This window comes from Punica granatum, chromosome 1 (assembly GCF_007655135.1).
Source record: "Punica granatum isolate Tunisia-2019 chromosome 1, ASM765513v2, whole genome shotgun sequence".
Classification (NCBI taxonomy): Eukaryota; Viridiplantae; Streptophyta; class Magnoliopsida; order Myrtales; family Lythraceae; genus Punica; species Punica granatum.
This window is the reverse complement of record NC_045127.1, coordinates 34,742,175-34,764,583: the sequence shown is the minus strand read 5'-3', so window position 1 is coordinate 34,764,583 and position 22,409 is coordinate 34,742,175. Positions and strand designations below refer to the sequence as shown.

The 22,409-nt window shown below is 41.3% G+C and overlaps 1 protein-coding gene across 1 annotated transcript; it reads left to right on the top strand.

Moving 5' to 3' along the window:
• Nucleotides 1-3,493: 3,493 nt before the first annotated feature.
• Nucleotides 3,494-5,808, top strand: LOC116196607 (protein DOG1-like 4). Its single transcript, XM_031526419.1, has 2 exons — nucleotides 3,494-4,073; nucleotides 5,413-5,808. The coding sequence occupies exons 1-2, from the start codon at nucleotides 3,563-3,565 to the stop codon at nucleotides 5,670-5,672; spliced, it is 771 nt and encodes a 256-aa protein (XP_031382279.1). The 5' UTR covers nucleotides 3,494-3,562; the 3' UTR covers nucleotides 5,673-5,808.
• The last annotated feature ends 16,601 nt before the right edge of the window (nucleotides 5,809-22,409 follow it).

Below are 22,409 nucleotides of genomic sequence, written 5' to 3'. Positions count from 1 at the left end.
ACGTAGAACTGGGATGCTTCCAAGAGGTGACACGTGTGACAGTACTCTCCCCAACCGAGAGGATTCCCACCCGACTCTTCAACAACGTCAAAGGTTGAAGACTGCGAGACCAAAGTCGATCTGTCTCCATATTTTCGGATGAATGAGATCATTTGAGAATCAGATATATTTCGCGTCATTTCATCACAATCAGAATCAGATTCGGATGCCCTTCGACTTGCGACATCTAGAAATAGAATACTTGGAGCTGGTGATTGATCAATTTTTATTTTTATTTTTGGGTAAAGGAGCATGAAATTCAATTACTATTCATATTTCGTGAGTTTACCGTAAATTAGTGTACTTCATACTAACATGGATTTGTTGTTTTTTTTTTATGTCATACTAGCATGGATTGGTTCATATAATTTAGTAACTCTGTTTTCTTAAATAAGATTATGGGTTTAAATCTTAAAAGTTCACGATTAGAGTTTTATCATTTAATGAAACAGTATGGATCGGACTTGAATTAATTAGGATCATGAGTCTTTTGAATTCCAAGTAATTCAAATTAAAAAACATTACCGTACTTCGTACATTTTTCCTTTTTTCTGAGTAAATAAATCTTTTTCTCCCCATAATAATACTAAACCCCGCAAAATATTTCGGGCTCTGCATCTCATTTTCCTCTTTCTTTCCCTTCAAAACACACTCATGAGGCTTGGTTCACTAATGTATGCTTTTACTTTTTTGCCCGAAAAACTATTTATATGTTTTTAGGATTACATATCCTTACGATGATTTCTAATGGTCTAGACCCTTTACTGTTGGACGATATTTCTGAGGTTGTTATACCCCGCTAATGTATTAATTAATTCTTTTTAGTGGACTTTTGCCCCATTTCCTTACTAAAAAAAATGCATGCTTTTACTTATGGTTTTTCTGCCATACTAAAGGGATTTTTATAGCGTTTGTTACCGATGTAAACTAATTCTCCACCGCCGGGTTCTAAAATCGTGTTACATGTCCCATTAACTCCTAAGACTAACAGTGTTAGTCTTTTAATTTGTTTCATTTTTAAATTATAATTGTGTAACAATATTGCCTTATTTACAAAGACTAATCTTCTAATTCAACCACAAACAATTCTCTAAGGCAATATTGTTATACAATATTCTAAGAATATATAAGTCCTTGTATTTCTTCTTCTCTTACAACGTTCGTCCTCTTTTTTTCTCCGTGGATTTCATGTTTCTTCATGGAGAAATGGCCGAAAATTAAATTTTGAACATGAAATCCACGGAGAAGAAAAGAGGACGAACGTTGTAAGAGAAGAAATACAAGGACTTGTATATTCTTAGAATATTGTATAACAATATTGCCTTAGAGAATCGTGGTTACATTAGAAAGTTAGTATTTGTAAATAAGGCGATATTGTTATAAAATTATAATTAAAAAATGAAAAAAAATTAAAAGGTTAACACTGTTAGTTTAGGAGTTGATGGGACATGTCCGCGATTTTAGAAGTTGGCAGTGGAGAATTGATTTATACCGGTGGTGGACGGTATAAAAATCCATATTAAAGCCTTTGATTTATTAAAGAAAACCCATACGACTTGGTTTGGGGGAGTTGTTACTGATAAAAAAGTTGTAAAATATAATTGCTGAAATAGAAGTGCCATTTTAAGAGTAAGTTAAAATGTTTGGGGACAACAATCTAAAACTATTATAATTATATTCACCGAAAAAATCAGTATTCACCAAAAAAACCATTAAAATTATAACCGGTTCTTAAAATAGAGAATAAGCTGAAAATCACATTTCCAATCACTAAAATTTACCAAATTATAATTTTGACATAATCACCAAACATAGTTTCTACTTTAAAATTAATAAAAAAAGAACCACTTATCCGATCTTTACGTACTCCCAAATGAATCCTAAGTCTTCATTCAAATATGATCGAGGTAGTGATGAAGAGAAGCGAAGGGGAGGGGGAGGGAAGATATCTAAGATCTGATACAAAATAAGAAAAAGAAAGAGTATGGCAGAGCGGTGCACGCACTAGCCTAAGTATCGGAATTCAATATTTAACTGAACTATCAGTACCCTTTATTGGTTTTTAGTATTTCTATTTAATTTTAATAGATTCAAGAATCTCTTTTGCAACTGAAAAAAAAATCTAATACAAAATTAAATGAAATTTTAGAAATCTTCAAATTCTTTTTCCTTATTTCCGTTTTTGTTGATCTACACAAATTCAATAAGCTCTCTGTCGATGTAGCCTAAAAAAAATAACAATAATGCGGTTGATGGTGGCAAAATTATAAGCATTTTGTACATTCCGCAGCTAACCTATTTCTATATATCTTTATAAACTAGTACTATTTAGCAAAAAGAATCTTTTTAAACTAGTTAAAAGAGAGGTAACACGCACTAGTTTAAGGAGTAGGAATGCTAATTATAAAAAAAAAAAAAGGAGTGGGAAAGCCTTTCTCCTGCGGAAAGGACAACGAAGAAATGGAAAATAGTAATATTATCATTTGCCTTTATTTTTTACCATACCATGATATCGAGAAGCTCAATGGTCTCCGACTAATCCAGTTTGAGCGGTCGACCCATTAAATGGGTAAAATTCTTTCAGTATGAATTTTTTTCATTCAAAAGACTCGAACTCGAGACCTTATTTAAGAAAAATAAGCGTCGAACCGCTTGAAACGTGATTATATATATACTTATACATGCAAAGCGTCAATAAAGGAGGGTAGACATGCATTGCATGCATGCACCAATTGGAGAAAAGGACGATTGCTGCGCGTAAGTCATGCACGGCCCACATTAGCCACGCTATTGTTCCCTCCCTCATGTAAGCCAACCCACCCCTACCCTCCCTGTGGCCTCAGATCCACCTTCCATCTGGTCCTTACCTTCCCTGCAATTAATTAAACATGCATCTACGTCGACAAAGGAACTTTCGTGCAGTGACCTCAATTTATAACCTAAAAATTCTGTATTGGATTCTCATGTGTAGAATTGATCTCCGTACCCTTCTTATTTCTCGTCATTTCTTATTTATTCCCTTCTAGTCATATGGTTTGTTAAAAGAAATGCATTAATCAAAGTGGGGTACGGTTTTGTCTAGTAACTAAGAAGTCTCAGTTACGTGCCTATATCTCTTAATTTAATTATAAGATTTCTATTTCATTGTACTAAGTTCATCGCCTCCCTTATTAAAAAAAATGCATTTAATTACCCATTAAGAAGGCAACATTACTTCAACTAAAATATTATATATATATATTGGCCATAAGAAAAATTTAACATTCTGGTATAAGTATAGGAAAAATGCTCAATAAAAGGGGCAAATAATTAAGTTTCATCGGTGAAAATTGAACAAATAACCTTTTGATCCTAACTCGACCCCTCTGTATGACTGTACTATCTTTACTTCAACTAAATTATCTCCGTGGACATGCAATAAAAATGAATATATATATATATATATATATATATGCCCCACTTCCGCTCCCCCTCAATACCATTCAAATATTTCTTCTGCCGTCAACCTTCTCTCTCTCAAAGAATGAGAACCAAAGTTGAAGAGTTCTCCCAATACTACGAGAAATGGGTTACTCAATTAGATTTGTACCTTCAACGCCTCGTCATGGCCTCAACCGGGATCACACCGCCAACTGAGGCGGAGCTCCGAGACTTGGTGTCGAGGCTTACCACCCACCACAAGGGGTACTACACCGAGAAGTGGGCCGCCGCACAAGAGGACGTGCTCGTGTTCTTCTCACCCGCATGGGCTACTCCGCTCGAGAATGCCTACCTATGGCTCACGGGGTGGAAGCCGTCCACTGCCTTCGGCCTCGTGGCCAACCTGAGGAAGAGCGGCATGGCCCTTGGGAGCCTGTCGGAAGAACAGGTTAAGAGGATCGAGCAGCTCAGGATGAAGATCAAGTACGAGGAGGAGAAGGTTGATGGGGAGATGGAGCGGCAGCAGGTCGCGCTCGCTGATCGGAGGTTGGTGGAGCTCGCTCGGCTCGCTAGCCGAACAACCAGGATCAATGAGCATGGCGGAGGCGTTGGAGGTTTGTCCTGGCTTCTGACTGAAGCACTCTAATAATGAAATTATCTTGGCCAAAAAAAAAACAATGAAATTATGCTTTTTTTTCTTTTTTTTTGCTTTGCTATGATGCTATGAGTGAATTAGGGAAAGGGATAAATTAAAAGAAAAGTACGAGAAATCTCACCTATGTGAATCGAAGATGAAAACTGTAGGTTTTAGGAGGGCGATGGCAATTGTCATTTTACAGTACCCCAAGTCTGTAGCTCTCAAATATCTTGCTATACTACTCTCAAGTTTGTAGCACGTGACGTAATTTCTAACGACGGAGGGCCATGAGTGGGTAGAAAATAACAGAACGTAAATAGAAAAGAAAAAAGTTCATGATAATCGAATCAAGAAGCCGTTGGTAACAGCTCGGGGAGGAGAATTAGGGATCCATTCACAGAGAATACTCATGAGTCTAAAGAGAATAAAGAAAATATATAAGGGAGGAGATACAAAGAGGTAAGGCTTTTTCACCTCTAGGCGATTGATTCGCGATTGATTCATTGTACCAAATCTCCTTTCTTATAATTCTTTTCATATATTTGAATATGGAAAACATGGCATACCCCCATGGTTTAAGGTGGAAGCTGTAGCATGCCACATAATTTACTGGCTCTATCTTTATCCCAATAAATTATACTTACACACCCGCATGACCTTCTGGTTGCTACGCGTTGCTTACAGTTAATCCACATGGCATAATATTTTTCTTAGTGCGTGTAGGGAGGAATGCACGATTACTTTTTGGAGATGGTCATGAAACGCCCACCCCGTATAGTTAATCCAAGTGACTCCCTTCATATAGGAGTGGCATTCGCTATTGAACCTTACAAAGAAGTTCATCGTTCAATTCTCATTGATGAATTTTCGGTCACGCGGTAACTGACCTTTTTTTTTTTTTTTTTCTATTTGAGGAAACTTAACATTAATTATTCCTGATAAATCATATCTTGGACATAATTAAATTTATTCAAATGAATTTTGGATTTTTATTTCCCTATATCTTAAATTTTCATTTGGGCTTATACGGGCTTAGACTCAACTTTCAACTTAAAAGCTCGAGCTAATAAGTTGTGAGGCCCAATCCCATATAAATCATTCTATTTTCTTTTATGCTTCCGATGTGAGATTAATTTTTTATATTCCCAACACTATAGGTTGGTGCCCCATAAAATAGCTTTTACATCTATTCATCATGCGGGTGTCGAATAGAAGCAAACATGTGACAATTTTATTAACCGTTGCTATATATGGGTTTATTTCGATACAATGTATTGAATTGTTAGAATCAATTATCTTCACATATCTTCCAACAGGTGATGGGCCAACTCAGGTGAGCGGGATGGTGGATGTGGCGGTGAGGAGCATGGCCGTGGGGCTGGAGAGGGTGATGAAGGCAGCGGACTGTGTGAGGCTGAAAACGCTCAAGGGCCTTTTGGATCTGATGTCTCCATCCCAGTGCGTGGAGTTCTTAGCGGCCATTTCCATGCTGCAGATCAGGCTCAGGCAATGTGGCCAGATTAGGAGGCGGATGATGGCGCAGAATATTGAAATCCAGCCCAAGTTAGGAATGTAGCAAATGTGTATATGTTGGCTATCAACAAGAAGGTTTTTCGAATCTGTCTTTGGTTTGGAGTCGTGGGTTGATATGGACATGGATAAACAATAGTGATAGCGTTATACAAACAAAAGAGTCAAAACAAGCTTCTTTCCCTCTTATCTACTTTCAACAACCGATAAGGAACCGAGCTCTCTTTCATGCTCGAGCTTACTTACACGAAGTGGTTAATTTGAGGTGCACTTATGATGCCATCCAGATTCTGGGACTAACATGATGTGAGACTAAAAAGGATGCCTAAATATGATACTATGTGAAATTTTTACTAATAGTATCATAAATAATATCATGCTTCGGTCACGGATATTTTGTGACAGCCACATTCCATCACAAACGGCAACGGATCTGTGATGGATTAGAGACCACATTCCGCTCCAGCTTGTGACGGATTTGTGATAGCATAGTGATAGGGAGGAAGGGACTTTGATTTTTTGAAAACAGTGACGGAACATCCGTCACGGGACATTTTCGCCACATGTGGATTAAAAAATTTGTGACCATTGTGACGTACATATGTTTACTAATAGAATCGGTTACCGATTTGCGACCACGTTTATATTCGTCACTTAAATGCGGACACTAATTTGTCACTGATTTTTTTTTCTTTTTAGGTCCGTCACTGAGTTGTCAATTAGAAGTGACAAACCAGCGACGAAAGGGAAATATGAAACCCAAAAAAAGAAAAAATAAAGTATTATGTCACCTTGCGGAGATTCAATCGTTGGACCTTAAGGAAAAGGTTGAGCAGGAAAAAAGAAGGGAGTTTTTTTTAAGTTATAAAGAAGGCATTTGATCTTAGTATGATGAGATAGAAATCTTAATAGCTAATCAAGGACATACGTAATCTCACAAAATATCAAACCTTGAATCACTTGACTACCAAACAAAAGCGATACAATCACTTTGATAAGAATGGAGTCTTTCCACCTTAGTAAAAACCAATTCGCCTAGAGCATCTCAAAGGGATTGATCGGGTGTCCTATTTCGAGGGACCCAGTGAAATGGGACGGTCCCATTTCCAAAGCCCCCATTGGAGTGCAACTTGAAAATGGGACTCGTCCCTCTAAATTGGGACCGGTCCGATTTTATTTTGGTGGACGGGGTGACGCAGCGTACAACGTGGGTAACCGTCACAGACCCGTTGATTCGCGCACGAATACCGGAACTACAACCTTCTATACCTGTTGATTCTACGAATACTAGGAAATAGGCATCAAACTCGAATCCGAGATTGGACAAAGCACGAAAACTCTGAATTTTATTGATAATCCGAAAAAACGACTCCTTTTGCCCTAGGGCTTATAGAAAGCTTAAATAGGGTTTAAGAAAACCTAAATTGCATAAAAGAACTAAACTTTTCAAAAAGTGCAAAAACACCCTAATTAACATAAATTGCCTGTTTAAGGCCCTAAACGATGAAATTTGCTTTAAATATCGAAAAATCACAGCAAAGCAGTGAGTTTTGCTCCGGATGCCATTTCCTTCGAAATAGGGTCGTCAGAACCTATTTTTTTCCAGGTACCGACTTGCCAGGTCTTCTGCCACATCATTCTCCCCTGGGTGAAAAGAATTCGTCCTCGAATCGTCATCGTCCGAGCTATCACCTATGTAAGGAATCAGGTGCTTAACATTAAACACATCGGCAGTACGAATGTGGCTGGGAAGTTTAAGCCGATAGGCGTTCGAATTGATCTTCTCAACAATCTCCACAGGACCAATCATTCTAGCAGCGAGCTTGTGGTAGTCACCAGCAGAAAATCGATCCTTTGTAAGGACAGCCCAAACAAAATCGCCAACTTCAAACTCCATGTGCCTTCTCCTTCGGTCAGCAACAGCTTTGATACCAACTGACGCAGCGTACAATGCGGGTAACCGTCACAGACCTGTTGATTCGCGCACGAATACCGGAACAACAACCTTCTATACCTGTTGATTCTACGAATACCAGGAAATAGGCATCAAACTCATTCGAGATTGCACAAAGCACGAAAGCTCTGAATTTTATTGATAATCCAAAAAGAGGACTCCTCTTGCCCTAGGGCATACAGAAAGCTTAAATAGGGTTTAAGAAAACCTAAATTGCATAAAAGAACTAAACTTTTCAAAAATTGCAAAAGCACCCTAATTAACATAAATTGCCTATTTAAGGCCCTAAACGATGGAATTTGCCTTAAATATCGAAAAATCACGGCGAAGCGGTGAGTTTTGCTCCGGAGGACATTTCCTTCGAAATAGGGTCGTCAGAACCTATAATTTTTCAGGTACCGACTTGCCAGGTCTTCTGCCGCATCATTCTCCCTTGGGTGGAGAGAATTCGTCCTCGAATCGTCATCGTCCGACCTATCACCTGTGTAAGGAATCAGATGCTTAAAATTAAACACATAGGCAGTACGAATGTGGCTGGGAAGTTTAAGCCGATAGGCGTTCGAATTGATCTTCTCAACAATCTCCACAGGACCAATCATTCTAGCAGCGAGCTTGTGGTAGTCACCAGCAGAAAATCGATCCTTCGTAAGGACAGCCCAAACAAAATCGCCAACTTCAAACTCCACGTGTCTTTTCCTTCGGTCAGCAACAGCTTTGATACCAACTGACGCAGCGTACAACGCGGGTAACTGTCACAGACCCGTTGATTCGCGCACGAATACCGGAACTACAACCTTCTATACCTGTTGATTCTACGAATAGCAGGAAATAGGCATCAAACTCGAATCCGAGATTGGACAAAGCACGAAAGTTCTGAATTTTGTTGATAAACCGAAAAGACGACTTCTTTTGCCCTAGGGCTTACAGAAAACCTAAATAGGGTTTAAGAAAACCTAAATTGCAAAAAAGAACTAAACTTTTGAAAAAGTGCAAAAATACCCTAATTAACATAAATTGCCTGTTTAAGGCCCTAAACGATGGAATTTGATTTAAATATCGAAAAATCACAGCGAAGCGGTGAGTTTTGCTCCAGAGGCCATTTCCTTAGAAATAGGGTCGTCATGACCTATTTTTTTCCAGGTACCGGCTTGCAAGGTCTTCTGCTGTAACATTCTCCCCTGGGTGGAGAGAATTCGTCCTCGAATCGTCATCGTCCGAGCTATCACCTCTGTAAGGAATCAGGTGCTTAACATTAAACACATCGGCAGTACGAATGTGGCTGTGAAGTTTAAGCCGATAGGCGTTCGAATTGATCTTCTCAACAATCTCCACTGGACCAATCTTTCTAGCAGCGAGCTTGTGGTAGTCACCAGCAGAAAATCGATCCTTCGTAAGGACAACCCAAACAAAATCGCCAACTTCAAACTCCACGTGTCTTTTCCTTCGGTCAGCAACAGTTTTGATACCAACTGACGCAGCGTACAACGCGGGTAACTGTCACAGACCCGTTGATTCGCGCACGAATACCGGAACTACAACCTTCTATACCTGTTGATTCTACGAATAGCAGGAAATAGGCATCAAACTCGAATCCGAGATTGGACAAAGCACGAAAGCACAAGATTTTATTGATAATCCGAAAAGACGACTCCTTTTGCCCTAGGGCTTACAGAAAACTTAAATAGGGTTTAAGAAAACCTAAATTGCATAAAAGAACTAAACTTTTCAAAATGTGCAAAAATACCCTAATTAAAATAAATTGCCTGTTTAAGGCCTTAAACGATGGAATTTGCCTTAAATATCGAAAAATCACAGCAAAGCGGTGAGTTTTGCTTCGAAGGCCATTTCCTTCGAAATAGGATCGTTATGACCTATTTTTTTCCAGGTACCGGCTTGCCAGGTCTTCTGCCGCATTATTCTCCCCTGGGTGGAGAGAATTCGTCCTCGAATCGTCATCGTCCGAGCTATCACCTGTGTAAGGAATTAGGTGCTTAACATTAAACACATCGGCAGTACGAATGTGTCTGGGAAGTTTAAGCCGATAGGCGTTCGAATTGATCTTCTCAACAATCTCCACAGGACCAATCTTTCTAGCGGCGAGCTTGTGGTAGTCACCGGCAGAAAATCGATTCTTAGTAAGGACAACCCAAACAAAATCGCCAACTTCAAACTCCACGTGCCTTCTCCTTCGGTCAGCAACAGCTTTGATACCAACTGACGCAGCGTACAACGCGGGTAACTGTCACAGACTCGTTGATTCGCGCACGAACACCGGAACTACAACCTTCTATACCTGTTGATTCTACGAATAGCAGGAAATAGGCATCAAACTCGAATCCGAGATTGGACAAAGCACGAAAGTTCTGAATTTTATTGATAATCCGAAAAGACGACTCCTTTTGCCCCAGGGCTTACAGAAAACTTAAATAGGGTTTAAGAAAACCTAAATTGCATAAAAGAACTAAACTTTTGAAAAAGTGCGAAAATACCCTAATTAATATAATTTGCCTGTTTAAGGCCCTAAAAGATGGAATTTGCCTTAAATATCGAAAAATCACGGCGAAGCGGTGAGTTTTGCTCCAGAAGCCATTTCCTTCGAAATAAGGTCGTCAAGACCTATTTTTTTCCAAGTACCGGCTTGCCAGGTCTTCTGCCGCATCATTCTCTCCTGGGTGGAGAGAATTCGTCCTCGAATCGTCATCGTCCGAGCTATCACCTTTGATAGGAATCAGGTGCTTAACATTAAACACATCGGCAGTACGAATTTGGCTTGGAAGTTTAAGCCAATAGGCGTTCGAATTGATCTTCTCAACAATCTCCACAGGACCAATCTTTCTAGCAGCGAGCTTGTGGTAGTCACCAGCAGAAAATCGATCTTCGTAAGGACAACCCGAACAAAATCGCCAACTTCAAACTCCACGTGCCTTCTCCTTCGGTCAGCAACAGCATTGATACCAACTGACGCAGCGTACAACGCGGGTAACTGTCACAGACCCGTTGATTTGCGCACGAATACCGGAACTACAACCTTCTATACCTGTTGATTCTACGAATAGCAGGAAATAGGCATCAAACTCGAATCCGAGATTGGACAAAGCACGAAAGTTCAGAATTTTGTTGATAATCCGAAAAGACGAGTTCTTTTGCCCTAGGGCTTACAGAAAACCTAAATAGGGTTTAAGAAAACCTAAATTGCAAAAAAGAACTAGACTTTTGAAAAAGTGCAAAAATACCCTAATTAACATAAATTGCCTGTTTAAGGCCCTAAACGATGGAATTTGATTTAAATATCGAAAAATCACAGCGAAGCGGTGAGTTTTGCTCCAGTGGCCATTTCCTTAGAAATAGGGTCGTCATGACCTATTTTTTTCCAGGTACCGGCTTGCAAGGTCTTCTGCCGTATCATTCTCCCCTGGGTGGAGAGAATTCGTCCTCGAATCGTCATCGTCCGAGCTATCACCTGTGTAAGGAATCAGGTGCTTAACATTAAACACATCGGCAGTACGAATGTGGCTGTGAAGTTTAAGCCGATAGGCGTTCGAATTGATCTTCTCAACAATCTCCACTAGACCAATCTTTCTAGCAGCGAGCTTGTGGTAGTCACCAGCAGAAAATCGATCCTTCGTAAGGACAACCCAAACAAAATCGCCAACCTCAAACTCCACGTGCCTTCTCCTTCGGTCAGCAACAGCTTTGATACCAACTGACGCAGCGTACAACGCGGGTAATTGTCACAGACCCGTTGATTCGCGCACGAATACCGAAACTACAACCTTCTATACCTGTTGATTCTACGAATACCAGGAAATAGGCATCAAACTCAAATCCGAGATTGGACAAAGCACGAAAGCTCTGAATTTTCTTAATAATCGGAAAAGACGACTCCTTTTGCCCTAGGGCTTACAGAAAACTTAAATAAGGTTTAAGAAAACCTAAATTGCATAAAAGAACTAAACTTTTGAAAAAGTGCAAAAATACCCTAATTAACATAAATTGCCTATTTAAGGCCCTAAACGATGGAATTTGATTGAAATATCGAAAAATCACGGCGGAGCGGTGAGTTTTGCTCCAGAGGCCATTTCCTTAGAAATAGAGTCGTCATGACCTATTTTTTTCCAGGTACCGGCTTGCAAGGTCTTATGCTGTATCACTCTCCCCTGGGTGGAGAGAATTCGTCCTCGAATCGTCATCGTCCGAGCTATCACCTGTGTAAGGAATCAGGTGCTTAACATTAAACACATCGGCAGTACGAATGTGGCTGTGAAGTTTAAGCCGATAGGCGTTCGAATTGATCTTCTCAACAATCTCCACAGGAACAATCTTTCTAGCAGCGAGCTTGTGGTAGTCACCAGCAGAAAATCGATCCTTCGTAAAGACAACCCAAACGAAATCGCCAACTTCAAACTACACGTGCCTTCTCCCTCGGTCAGCAACAGCTTTGATACCAACTGACGCAGCGTACAACGCGGGTAACTGTCACAGACTCGTTGATTCGCGCACGAATACCGGAACTACAACCTTCTATACCTGTTGATTCTACGAATAGCAGGAAATAGGCATCAAACTCGAATCCGAGATTGGACAAAGCACGAAAGCTCTGAATTTTATTGATAATCCGAAAAGACGACTCATTTTGCCCTAGGGCTTACAGAAAATTTAAATAGGGTTTAAGAAAACCTAAATTGCATAAAAGAACAAAACTTTTCACAATGTCCAAAAATACCCTAATTAACATAAATTGCCTGTTTAAGGCCCTAAACGATGGAATTTGCCTTAAATATCGAAAAATCACAGCCAAGCGGTGAGTTTTGCTTCGGAGGCCATTTCCTTCGAGATAGGATCGTTAGGACCTATTTTTTTCCAGGTACCGGCTTGCCAGGTCTTCTGCCGCATCATTCTCCCCTAGGTGGAGAGAATTCGTCCTCGAATCGTCATCGTCCGAGCTATCACCTGTGTAAGGAATTTGGTGCTTAACATTAAACACATCGGCAGTACGAATGTGGCTAGGAAGTTTAAGCCGATAGGCGTTCGAATTGATCTTCTCAACAATCTCCACTGGACCAATCTTTCTAGCAGCGAGCTTGTGGTAGTCACCAGCAGAAAATCGATCCTTCGTAAGGAAAACCCAAACAAAATCGCCAACTTCAAACTCCACGTGTCTTTTCCTTCGGTCAGCAACAGCTTTGATACCAACTGACGCAGCGTACAACGCGGGTAACTGTCACAGACCCGTTGATTCGCGCACGAATACCGGAACTACAACCTTCTATACCTGTTGATTCTACGAATAGCAGGAAATAGGCATCAAACTCGAATCCGAGATTGGACAAAGCACGAAAGCACTAGATTTTATTGATAATCCGAAAAGACGACTCCTTTTGCCCTAGGGCTTACAGAAAACTTAAATAGGGTTTAAGAAAACCTAAATTTCATAAAAGAACTAAACTTTTCAAAATGTGCAAAAATACCCTAATTAAAATAAATTGCCTGCTTAACGCCTTAAACGATGGAATTTGCCATAAATATCGAAAAATCACGGCTAAGCGGTGAGTTTTGCTCCAGAGGCCATTTCCTTCGAAATAAGGTCGTCATGACCTATTTTTTTCCAAGTACCGGCTTGCCAGGTCTTCTGCCGCATCATTCTTCCCTGGGTGGAGAGAATTCGTCCTCGAATCGTCATAGTCCGAGCTATCACCTTTGTAAGGAATCAGGTGCTTAACATTAAACACATCGGCAGTACGAATTTGGCTGGGAAGTTTAAGCCCATAGGCGTTCGAATTGATCTTCTCAACAATCTCCACAGGACCAATCTTTCTAGCAGCGCGCTTGTGGTAGTCACTAGCAGAAAATCGATCTTCGTAAGGACAACCCAAACAAAATCGCCAACTTCAAACTCCACGTGTCTTCTCCTTCGGTCAGCAACAGCTTTGATAACAACTGACGCAGCGTACAACGCGGGTAACTGTCACAGACCCGTTGATTCGCGCACGAATACCGGAACTACAACCTTCTATACCTGTTGATTCTACGAATAGCAGGAAATAGGCATCAAACTCGAATCCGAGATTGGACAAAGCACGAAAGTTCTGAATTTTGTTGATAAACCGAAAAGACGACTTCTTTTGCCCTAGGGCTTACAGAAAACCTAAATAGGGTTTAAGAAAACCTAAATTGCAAAAAAGAACTAAACTTTTGAAAAAGTGCAAAAATACCCTAATTAACATAAATTGCCTGTTTAAGGCCCTAAACGATGGAATTTGATTTAAATATCGAAAAATCACAGCGAAGCGGTGAGTTTTGCTCCAGAGGCCATTTCCTTAGAAATAGGGTCGTCATGACCTATTTTTTTCCAGGTACCGGCTTGCAAGGTCTTCTGCCGTATCATTCTCCCCTGGGTGGAGAGAATTCGTCCTCGAATCGTCATCGTCCGAACTATCACCTGTGTAAGGAATCAGGTGCCTAACATTAAACACATCGGCAGTACGAATGTGGCTGTGAAGTTTAAGCCGATAGGCGTTCGAATTGATCTTCTCAACAATCTCCACTGGACCAATCTTTCTAGCAGCGAGCTTGTGGTAGTCACCAGCAGAAAATCGATCCTTCGTAAGGACAACCCAAACAAAATCGCCAACTTCAAACTCCACGTGCCTTCTCCTTCGGTCAGCAACAGTTTTGATACCAACTGACGCAGCGTACAACGCGGGTAACTGTCACAGACCCGTTGATTCGCGCACGAATACCGGAACTACAACCTTCTATACCTGTTGATTCTACGAATACCAGGAAATAGGCATCAAACTCAAATCCGAGATTGGACAAAGCACGAAAGCACAAGATTTTATTGATAATCCGAAAAGACGACTCCTTTTGCCCTAGGGCTTACAGAAAACTTAAATAGGGTTTAAGAAAACCTAAATTGCATAAAAGAACTAAACTTTTCAAAATGTGCAAAAATACCCTAATTAAAATAAATTGCCTGTTTAAGGCCTTAAACGATGGAATTTGCCTTAAATATCGAAAAATCACAGCAAAGCGGTGAGTTTTGCTTCGAAGGCCATTTCCTTCGAAATAGGATCGTTATGACCTATTTTTTTCCAGGTACCGGCTTGCCAGGTCTTCTGCCGCATTATTCTCCCCTGGGTGGAGAGAATTCGTCCTCGAATCGTCATCGTCCGAGCTATCACCTGTGTAAGGAATCAGGTGCTTAACATTAAACACATCGGCAGTACGAATTTGGCTGGGAAGTTTAAGCCAATAGGCGTTCGAATTGATCTTCTCAACAATCTCCACAGGACCAATCTTTCTAGCAGCGAGCTTGTGGTAGTCACCAGCAGAAAATCGATCTTCGTAAGGACAACCCGAACAAAATCGCCAACTTCAAACTCCACGTGCCTTCTCCTTCGGTCAGCAACAGCATTGATACCAACTGACGCAGCGTACAACGCGGGTAACTGTCACAGACCCGTTGATTTGCGCACGAATACCAGAACTACAACCTTCTATACCTGTTGATTCTACGAATAGCAGGAAATAAGTATCAAACTCGAATCCGAGATTGGACAAAGCACGAAAGTTCAGAATTTTGTTGATAATCCGAAAAGACGACTTCTTTTGCCCTAGGGCTTACAGAAAACCTAAATAGGGTTTAAGAAAACCTAAATTGCAAAAAAGAACTAAACTTTTGAAAAAGTGCAAAAATACCCTAATTAACATAAATTGCCTGTTTAAGGCCCTAAACGATGGAATTTGATTTAAATATCGAAAAATCACAGCGAAGCGGTGAGTTTTGCTCCAGTGGCCATTTCCTTAGAAATAGGGTCGTCATGACCTATTTTTTTCCAGGTACCGGCTTGCAAGGTCTTCTGCCGTATCATTCTCCCCTGGGTGGAGAGAATTCGTCCTCGAATCGTCATCGTCCGAGTTATCACCTGTGTAAGGAAACAGGTGCTTAACATTAAACACATCGGCAGTACGAATTTGGCTGGGAAGTTTAAGCCAATAGGCGTTCGAATTGATCTTCTCAACAATCTCCACAGGACTAATCTTTCTAGCAGCGAGCTTGTGGTAGTCACCAGCAGAAAATCGATCTTCGTAAGGACAACCCAAACAAAATCGCCAACTTCAAACTCCACGTGCCTTCTCCTTCGGTCAGCAACAGCATTGATACCAACTGACGCAGCGTACAACGCGGGTAACTGTCACAGACCCGTTGATTGGCGCACGAATACCGGAACTACAACCTTCTATACCTGTTGATTCTACGAATAGCAGGAAATAGGCATCAAACTCGAATCCGAGATTGGACAATGCACGAAAGTTCTGAATTTTGTTGATAATCCGAAAAGACGACTTCTTTTGCCCTAGGGATTACAGAAAACCTAAATAGGGTTTAAGAAAACCTAAATTGTAAAAAAGAGCTAAACTTTTGAAAAAGTGCAAAAATACCATAATTAACATAAATTGCCTGTTTAAGGCCCTAAACGATGGAATTTGATTTAAATATCGAAAAATCACAGCGAAGCGGTGAGTTTTGCTCTTGTGGCCATTTCCTTAGAAATAGGGTCGTCATGACCTATTTTTTTCCAGGTACCGGCTTGCAAGGTCTTCTGCCGTATCACTCTCCCCTGGGTGGAGAGAATTCGTCCTCGAATCGTCATCGTCCGAGCTATCACCTGTGTAAGGAATCAGGTGCTTAACATTAAACACATCGGCAGTACGAATGTGGCTGTGAAGTTTAAGCCGATAGGCGTTCGAATTGATCTTCTCAACAATCTCCACAGGACCAATCTTTCTAGCAGCGAGCTTGTGGTAGTCACCAGCAGAAAATCGATCCTTCGTAAAGACAACCCAAACGAAATCGCCAACTTCAAACTACACGTGCCTTCTCCCTCGGTCAGCAACAGCTTTGATACCAACTGACGCAGCGTACAACGCTGGTAACTGTCACAGACTCGTTGATTCGCGCACGAATACCGGAACTACAACCTTCTATACCTGTTGATTCTACGAATAGCAGGAAATAGGCATCAAACTCGAATCCGAGATTGGACAAAGCACGAAAGCTCTGAATTTTATTGATAATCCGAAAAGACGACTCATTTTGCCCTAGGGCTTACAGAAAATTTAAATAGGGTTTAAGAAAACCTAAATTGCATAAAAGAACAAAACTTTTCACAATGTCCAAAAATACCTTAATTAACATAAATTGCCTGTTTAAGGCCCTAAACGATGGAATTTGCCTTAAATATCGAAAAATCACAGCCAAGCGGTGAGTTTTGCTTCGGAGGCCATTTCCTTCGAGATAGGATCGTTAGGACCTATTTTTTTCCAGGTACCGGCTTGCCAGGTCTTCTGCCGCATCATTCTCCCCTAGGTGGAGAGAATTCGTCCTCGAATCGTCATCGTCCGAGCTATCACCTGTGTAAGGAATTAGGTGCTTAACATTAAACACATCGGCAGTACGAATGTGGCTAGGAAGTTTAAGCCGATAGGCGTTCGAATTGATCTTCTCAACAATCTCCACTGGACCAATCTTTCTAGCAGCGAGCTTGTGGTAGTCACCAGCAGAAAATCGATCCTTCGTAAGGAAAACCCAAACAAAATCGCCAACTTCAAACTCCACGTGCCTTCTCCTTCGGTCAGCAACAGGTTTGATACCAACTGACGCAGCGTACAACGCGGGTAACTGTCACAGACCCGTTGATTCGCGCACGAATATCGGATTTACAACCTTCTATACCTGTTGATTCTACGAATAGCAGGAAATAGGCATCAAACTCGAATCCGAGATTGGACAAAGCACGAAAGCTCTGAATTTTATTGATAATCCGAAAAGACGACTCCTTTTGCCCTAGGGCTTACAGAAAACTTAAATAGGGTTTAAGAAAACCTAAATTGCATAAAAGAACTAAACTTTTGAAAAAGTGCGAAAATACCCTAATTAATATAATTTGCCTGTTTAAGGCCCTAAAAGATGGAATTTGCCTTAAATATCGAAAAATCACGGCGAAGCGGTGAGTTTTGCTCCAGAAGCCATTTCCTTCGAAATAAGGTCGTCAAGACCTATTTTTTTCCAAGTACCGGCTTGCCAGGTCTTCTGCCGCATCATTCTCCCCTGGGTGGAGAGAATTCGTCCTCGAATCGTCATCGTCCGAGCCATCACCTTTGTAAGGAATCAGGTGCTTAACATTAAACACATCGGCAGTACGAATTTGGCTGGGAAGTTTAAGCCAATAGGCGTTCGAATTGATCTTCTCAACAATCTCCACAGGACCAATCTTTCTAGCAGCGAGCTTGTGGTAGTCACCAGCAGAAAATCGATCTTCGTAAGGACAACCCAAACAAAATCGCCAACTTCAAACTCCACGTGCCTTCTCCTTCGGTCAGCAACAGCTTTGATACCAACTGACGCAGCGTACAACGCGGGTAACTGTCACAGACCCGTTGATTCGCGCACGAATACCGGAACTACAACCTTCTATACCTGTTGATTCTACGAATAGCAGGAAATAGGCATCAAACTCGAATCCGAGATTGGACAAAGCACGAAAGCTATGAATTTTATTGATAATCCGAAAAGACGACTCCTTTTGCCCTAAGGCTTACAGAAAACTTTAATTGGGTTTAAGAAAACCTAAATTGCATAAAAGAACTAAACTTTTCAAAAAGTGCAAAAATACCCAAATTAACATAAATTGCCTGTTTAAGGCCCTAAACGATGGAATTTGCCTTAAATATCGAAAAATCACGGCGAAGCGGTCAGTTTTGCTCCAGAGGCCATTTCCATCGAAATAGGGTCGTCATGACCTATTTTTTTTCAGGTACCGGCTTGCCAGGTCTTCTGCCGCATCATTCTCCCCTGGGTGGAGAGAATTCGTCCTCGAATCGTCATCGTCCGAGCCATCACCTGTGTAAGGAATCAGGTGCTTAACATTAAACACATCGGCAGTACGAATGTGGCTTGTAAGTTTAAGACGATAGGCGTTCGAATTGATCATCTCAACAATCTCCACAGGACCAATCTTTCTAGCAGCGAGCTTGTGGTAGTCACCAGCAGAAAATCGATCCTTCGTAAGGACAACCCAAACAAAATCGCCAACTTCAAACTCCACGTGCCTTCTCCTTCGGTCAGCAACAGCTTTGATACCAACTGACGCAGCGTACAACGCGGGTAACTGTCACAGACCCGTTGATTCGCGCACGAATACCGGAACTACAACCTTCTATACCTGTTGATTCTACGAATAGCAGGAAATAGGCATCAAACTCGAATCCGAGATTGGACAAAGCACGAAAGCTATGAATTTTATTGATAATCCGAAAAGACGACTCCTTTTGCCCTAAGGCTTACAGAAAACTTTAGGGTTTAAGAAAACCTAAATTGCATAAAAGAACTAAACTTTTCAAAAAGTGCAAAAATACCCAAATTAACATAAATTGCCTGTTTAAGGCCCTAAACGATGGAATTTGCCTTAAATATCGAAAAATCACGGCGAAGCGGTGAGTTTTGCTCCAGAGGCCATTTCCATCGAAATAGGGTCGTCATGACCTATTTTTTTTCAGGTACCGGCTTGCCAGGTCTTCTGCCGTATCATTCTCCCCTAGGTGGAGAGAATTCGTCCTCGAATCGTCATCGTCCGGGCCATCACCTGTGTAAGGAATCAGGTGCTTAACATTAAACACATCGGCAGTACGAATGTGGCTTGTAAGTTTAAGACGATAGGCGTTCGAATTGATCATCTCAACAATCTCCACAGGACCAATCTTTCTAGCAGCGAGCTTGTGGTAGTCACCAGCAGAAAATCGATCCTTCGTAAGGACAACCCAAACAAAATCGCCAACTTCAAACTCCACGTGCCTTCTCCTTCGGTCAGCAACAGCTTTGATACCAACTGACGCAGCGTACAACGCGGGTAACTGTCACAGACCCTTTGATTCGCGCACGAATACCAGAACTACAACCTTCTATACCTGTTGATTCCACGAATAGCAGGAAATAGGCATCAAACTCGAATCCGAGATTGGACAAAGCACGAAAGCTATGAATTTTATTGATAATCCGAAAAGACGACTCCTTTTGCCCTAAGGCTTACAGAAAACTTTAATTGGGTTTAAGAAAACCTAAATTGCATAAAAGAACTAAACTTTTCAAAAAGTGCAAAAATACCCAATTAACATAAATTGCCTGTTTAAGGCCCTAAACGATGGAATTTGCCTTAAATATCGAAAAATCACGGCGAAGCGGTCAGTTTTGCTCCAGAGGCCATTTCCATCGAAATAGGGTCGTCATGACCTATTTTTTTTCAGGTACCGGCTTGCCAGGTCTTCTGCCGCATCATTCTCCCCTGGGTGGAGAGAATTCGTCCTCGAATCGTCATCGTCCGAGCCATCACCTGTGTAAGGAATCAGGTGCTTAACATTAAACACATCGGCAGTACGAATGTGGCTTGTAAGTTTAAGACGATAGGCGTTCGAATTGATCATCTCAACAATCTCCACAGGACCAATCTTTCTAGCAGCGAGCTTGTGGTAGTCACCAGCAGAAAATCGATCCTTCGTAAGGACAACCCAAACAAAATCGCCAACTTCAAACTCCACGTGCCTTCTCCTTCGGTCAGCAACAGCTTTGATACCAACTGACGCAGCGTACAACGCGGGTAACTGTCACAGACCCGTTGATTCGCGCACGAATACCGGAACTACAACCTTCTATACCTGTTGATTCTACGAATAGCAGGAAATAGGCATCAAACTTGAATCCGAGATTGGACAAAGCACGAAAGCTAAGAATTTTATTGATAATCCGAAAAGACGACTCCTTTTGCCCTAAGGCTTACAGAAAACTTTAATAGGGTTTAAGAAAACCTAAATTGCATAAAAGAACTAAACTTTTCAAAAAGTGCAAAAATACCCAAATTAACATAAATTGCCTGTTTAAGGCCCTAAACGATGGAATTTGCCTTAAATATCGAAAAATCACGGCGAAGCGGTGAGTTTTGCTCCAGAGGCCATTTCCATCGAAATAGGGTCGTCATGACCTATTTTTTTTCAGGTACCGGCTTGCCAGGTCTTCTGCCGCATCATTCTCCCCTAGGTGGAGAGAATTCGTCCTCGAATCGTCATCGTCCGAGCCATCACCTGTGTAAGGAATCAGGTGCTTAACATTAAACACATCGGCAGTACGAATGTGGCTTGTAAGTTTAAGACGATAGGCGTTCGAATTGATCATCTCAACAATCTCCACAGGACCAATCTTTCTAGCAGCGAGCTTGTGGTAGTCACCAGCAGAAAATCGATCCTTCGTAAGGACAACCCAAACAAAATCGCCAACTTCAAACTCCACGTGCCTTCTCCTTCGGTCAGCAACAGCTTTGATACCAACTGACGCAGCGTACAACGCGGGTAACTGTCACAGACCCTTGATTCGCGCACGAATACCGGAACTACAACCTTCTATACCTGTTGATTCTACGAATAGCAGGAAATAGGCATCAAACTCGAATCCGAGATTGGACAAAGCACGAAAGCTATGAATTTTATTGATAATCCGAAAAGACGACTCCTTTTGCCCTAAGGCTTACAGAAAACTTTAATAGGGTTTAAGAAAACCTAAATTGCATAAAAGAACTAAACTTTTCAAAAAGTGCAAAAATACCCTAATTAACATAAATTGCCTGTTTAAGGCCCTAAACGATGGAATTTGCCTTAAATATCGAAAAATCACGGCGAAGCGGTGAGTTTTGCTCCAGAGGCCATTTCCTTCGAAATAGGGTCGTCATGACCTATTTTTTTTCAGGTACCGGCTTGCCAGGTCTTCTGCCGCATCATTCTCCCCTGGGTGGAGAGAATTCGTCCTCGAATCGTCATCGTCCGAGCCATCACCTGTGTAAGGAATCAGGTGCTTAACATTAAACACATCGGCAGTACGAATGTGGCTTGTAAGTTTAAGACGATAGGCGTTCGAATTGATCATCTCAACAATCTCCACAGGACCAATCTTTCTAGCAGCGAGCTTGTGGTAGTCACCAGCAGAAAATCGATCCTTCGTAAGGACAACCCAAACAAAATCGCCAACTTCAAACTCCACGTGCCTTCTCCTTCGGTCAGCAACAGCTTTGATACCAACTGACGCAGCGTACAACGCGGGTAACTGTCACAGACCCGTTGATTCGCGCACGAATACCGGAACTACAACCTTCTATACCTGTTGATTCTACGAATAGCAGGAAATAGGCATCAAACTCGAATCCGAGATTGGACAAAGCACGAAAGCTATGAATTTTATTGATAATCCGAAAAGACGACTCCTTTTGCCCTAAGGCTTACAGAAAACTTTAATAGGGTTTAAGAAAACCTAAATTGCATAAAAGAACTAAACTTTTCAAAAAGTGCAAAAATACCCTAATTAACATAAATTGCCTGTTTAAGGCCCTAAACGATGGAATTTGCCTTAAATATCGAAAAATCACGGCGAAGCGGTGAGTTTTGCTCCAGAGGCCATTTCCTTCGAAATAGGGTCGTCATGACCTATTTTTTTTCAGGTACCGGCTTGCCAGGTCTTCTGCCGCATCATTCTCCCCTGGGTGGAGAGAATTCGTCCTCGAATCGTCATCGTCCGAGCCATCACCTGTGTAAGGAATCAGGTGCTTAACATTAAACACATCGGCAGTACGAATGTGGCTTGTAAGTTTAAGACGATAGGCGTTCGAATTGATCATCTCAACAATCTCCACAGGACCAATCTTTCTAGCAGCGAGCTTGTGGTAGTCACCAGCAGAAAATCGATCCTTCGTAAGGACAACCCAAACAAAATCGCCAACTTCAAACTCC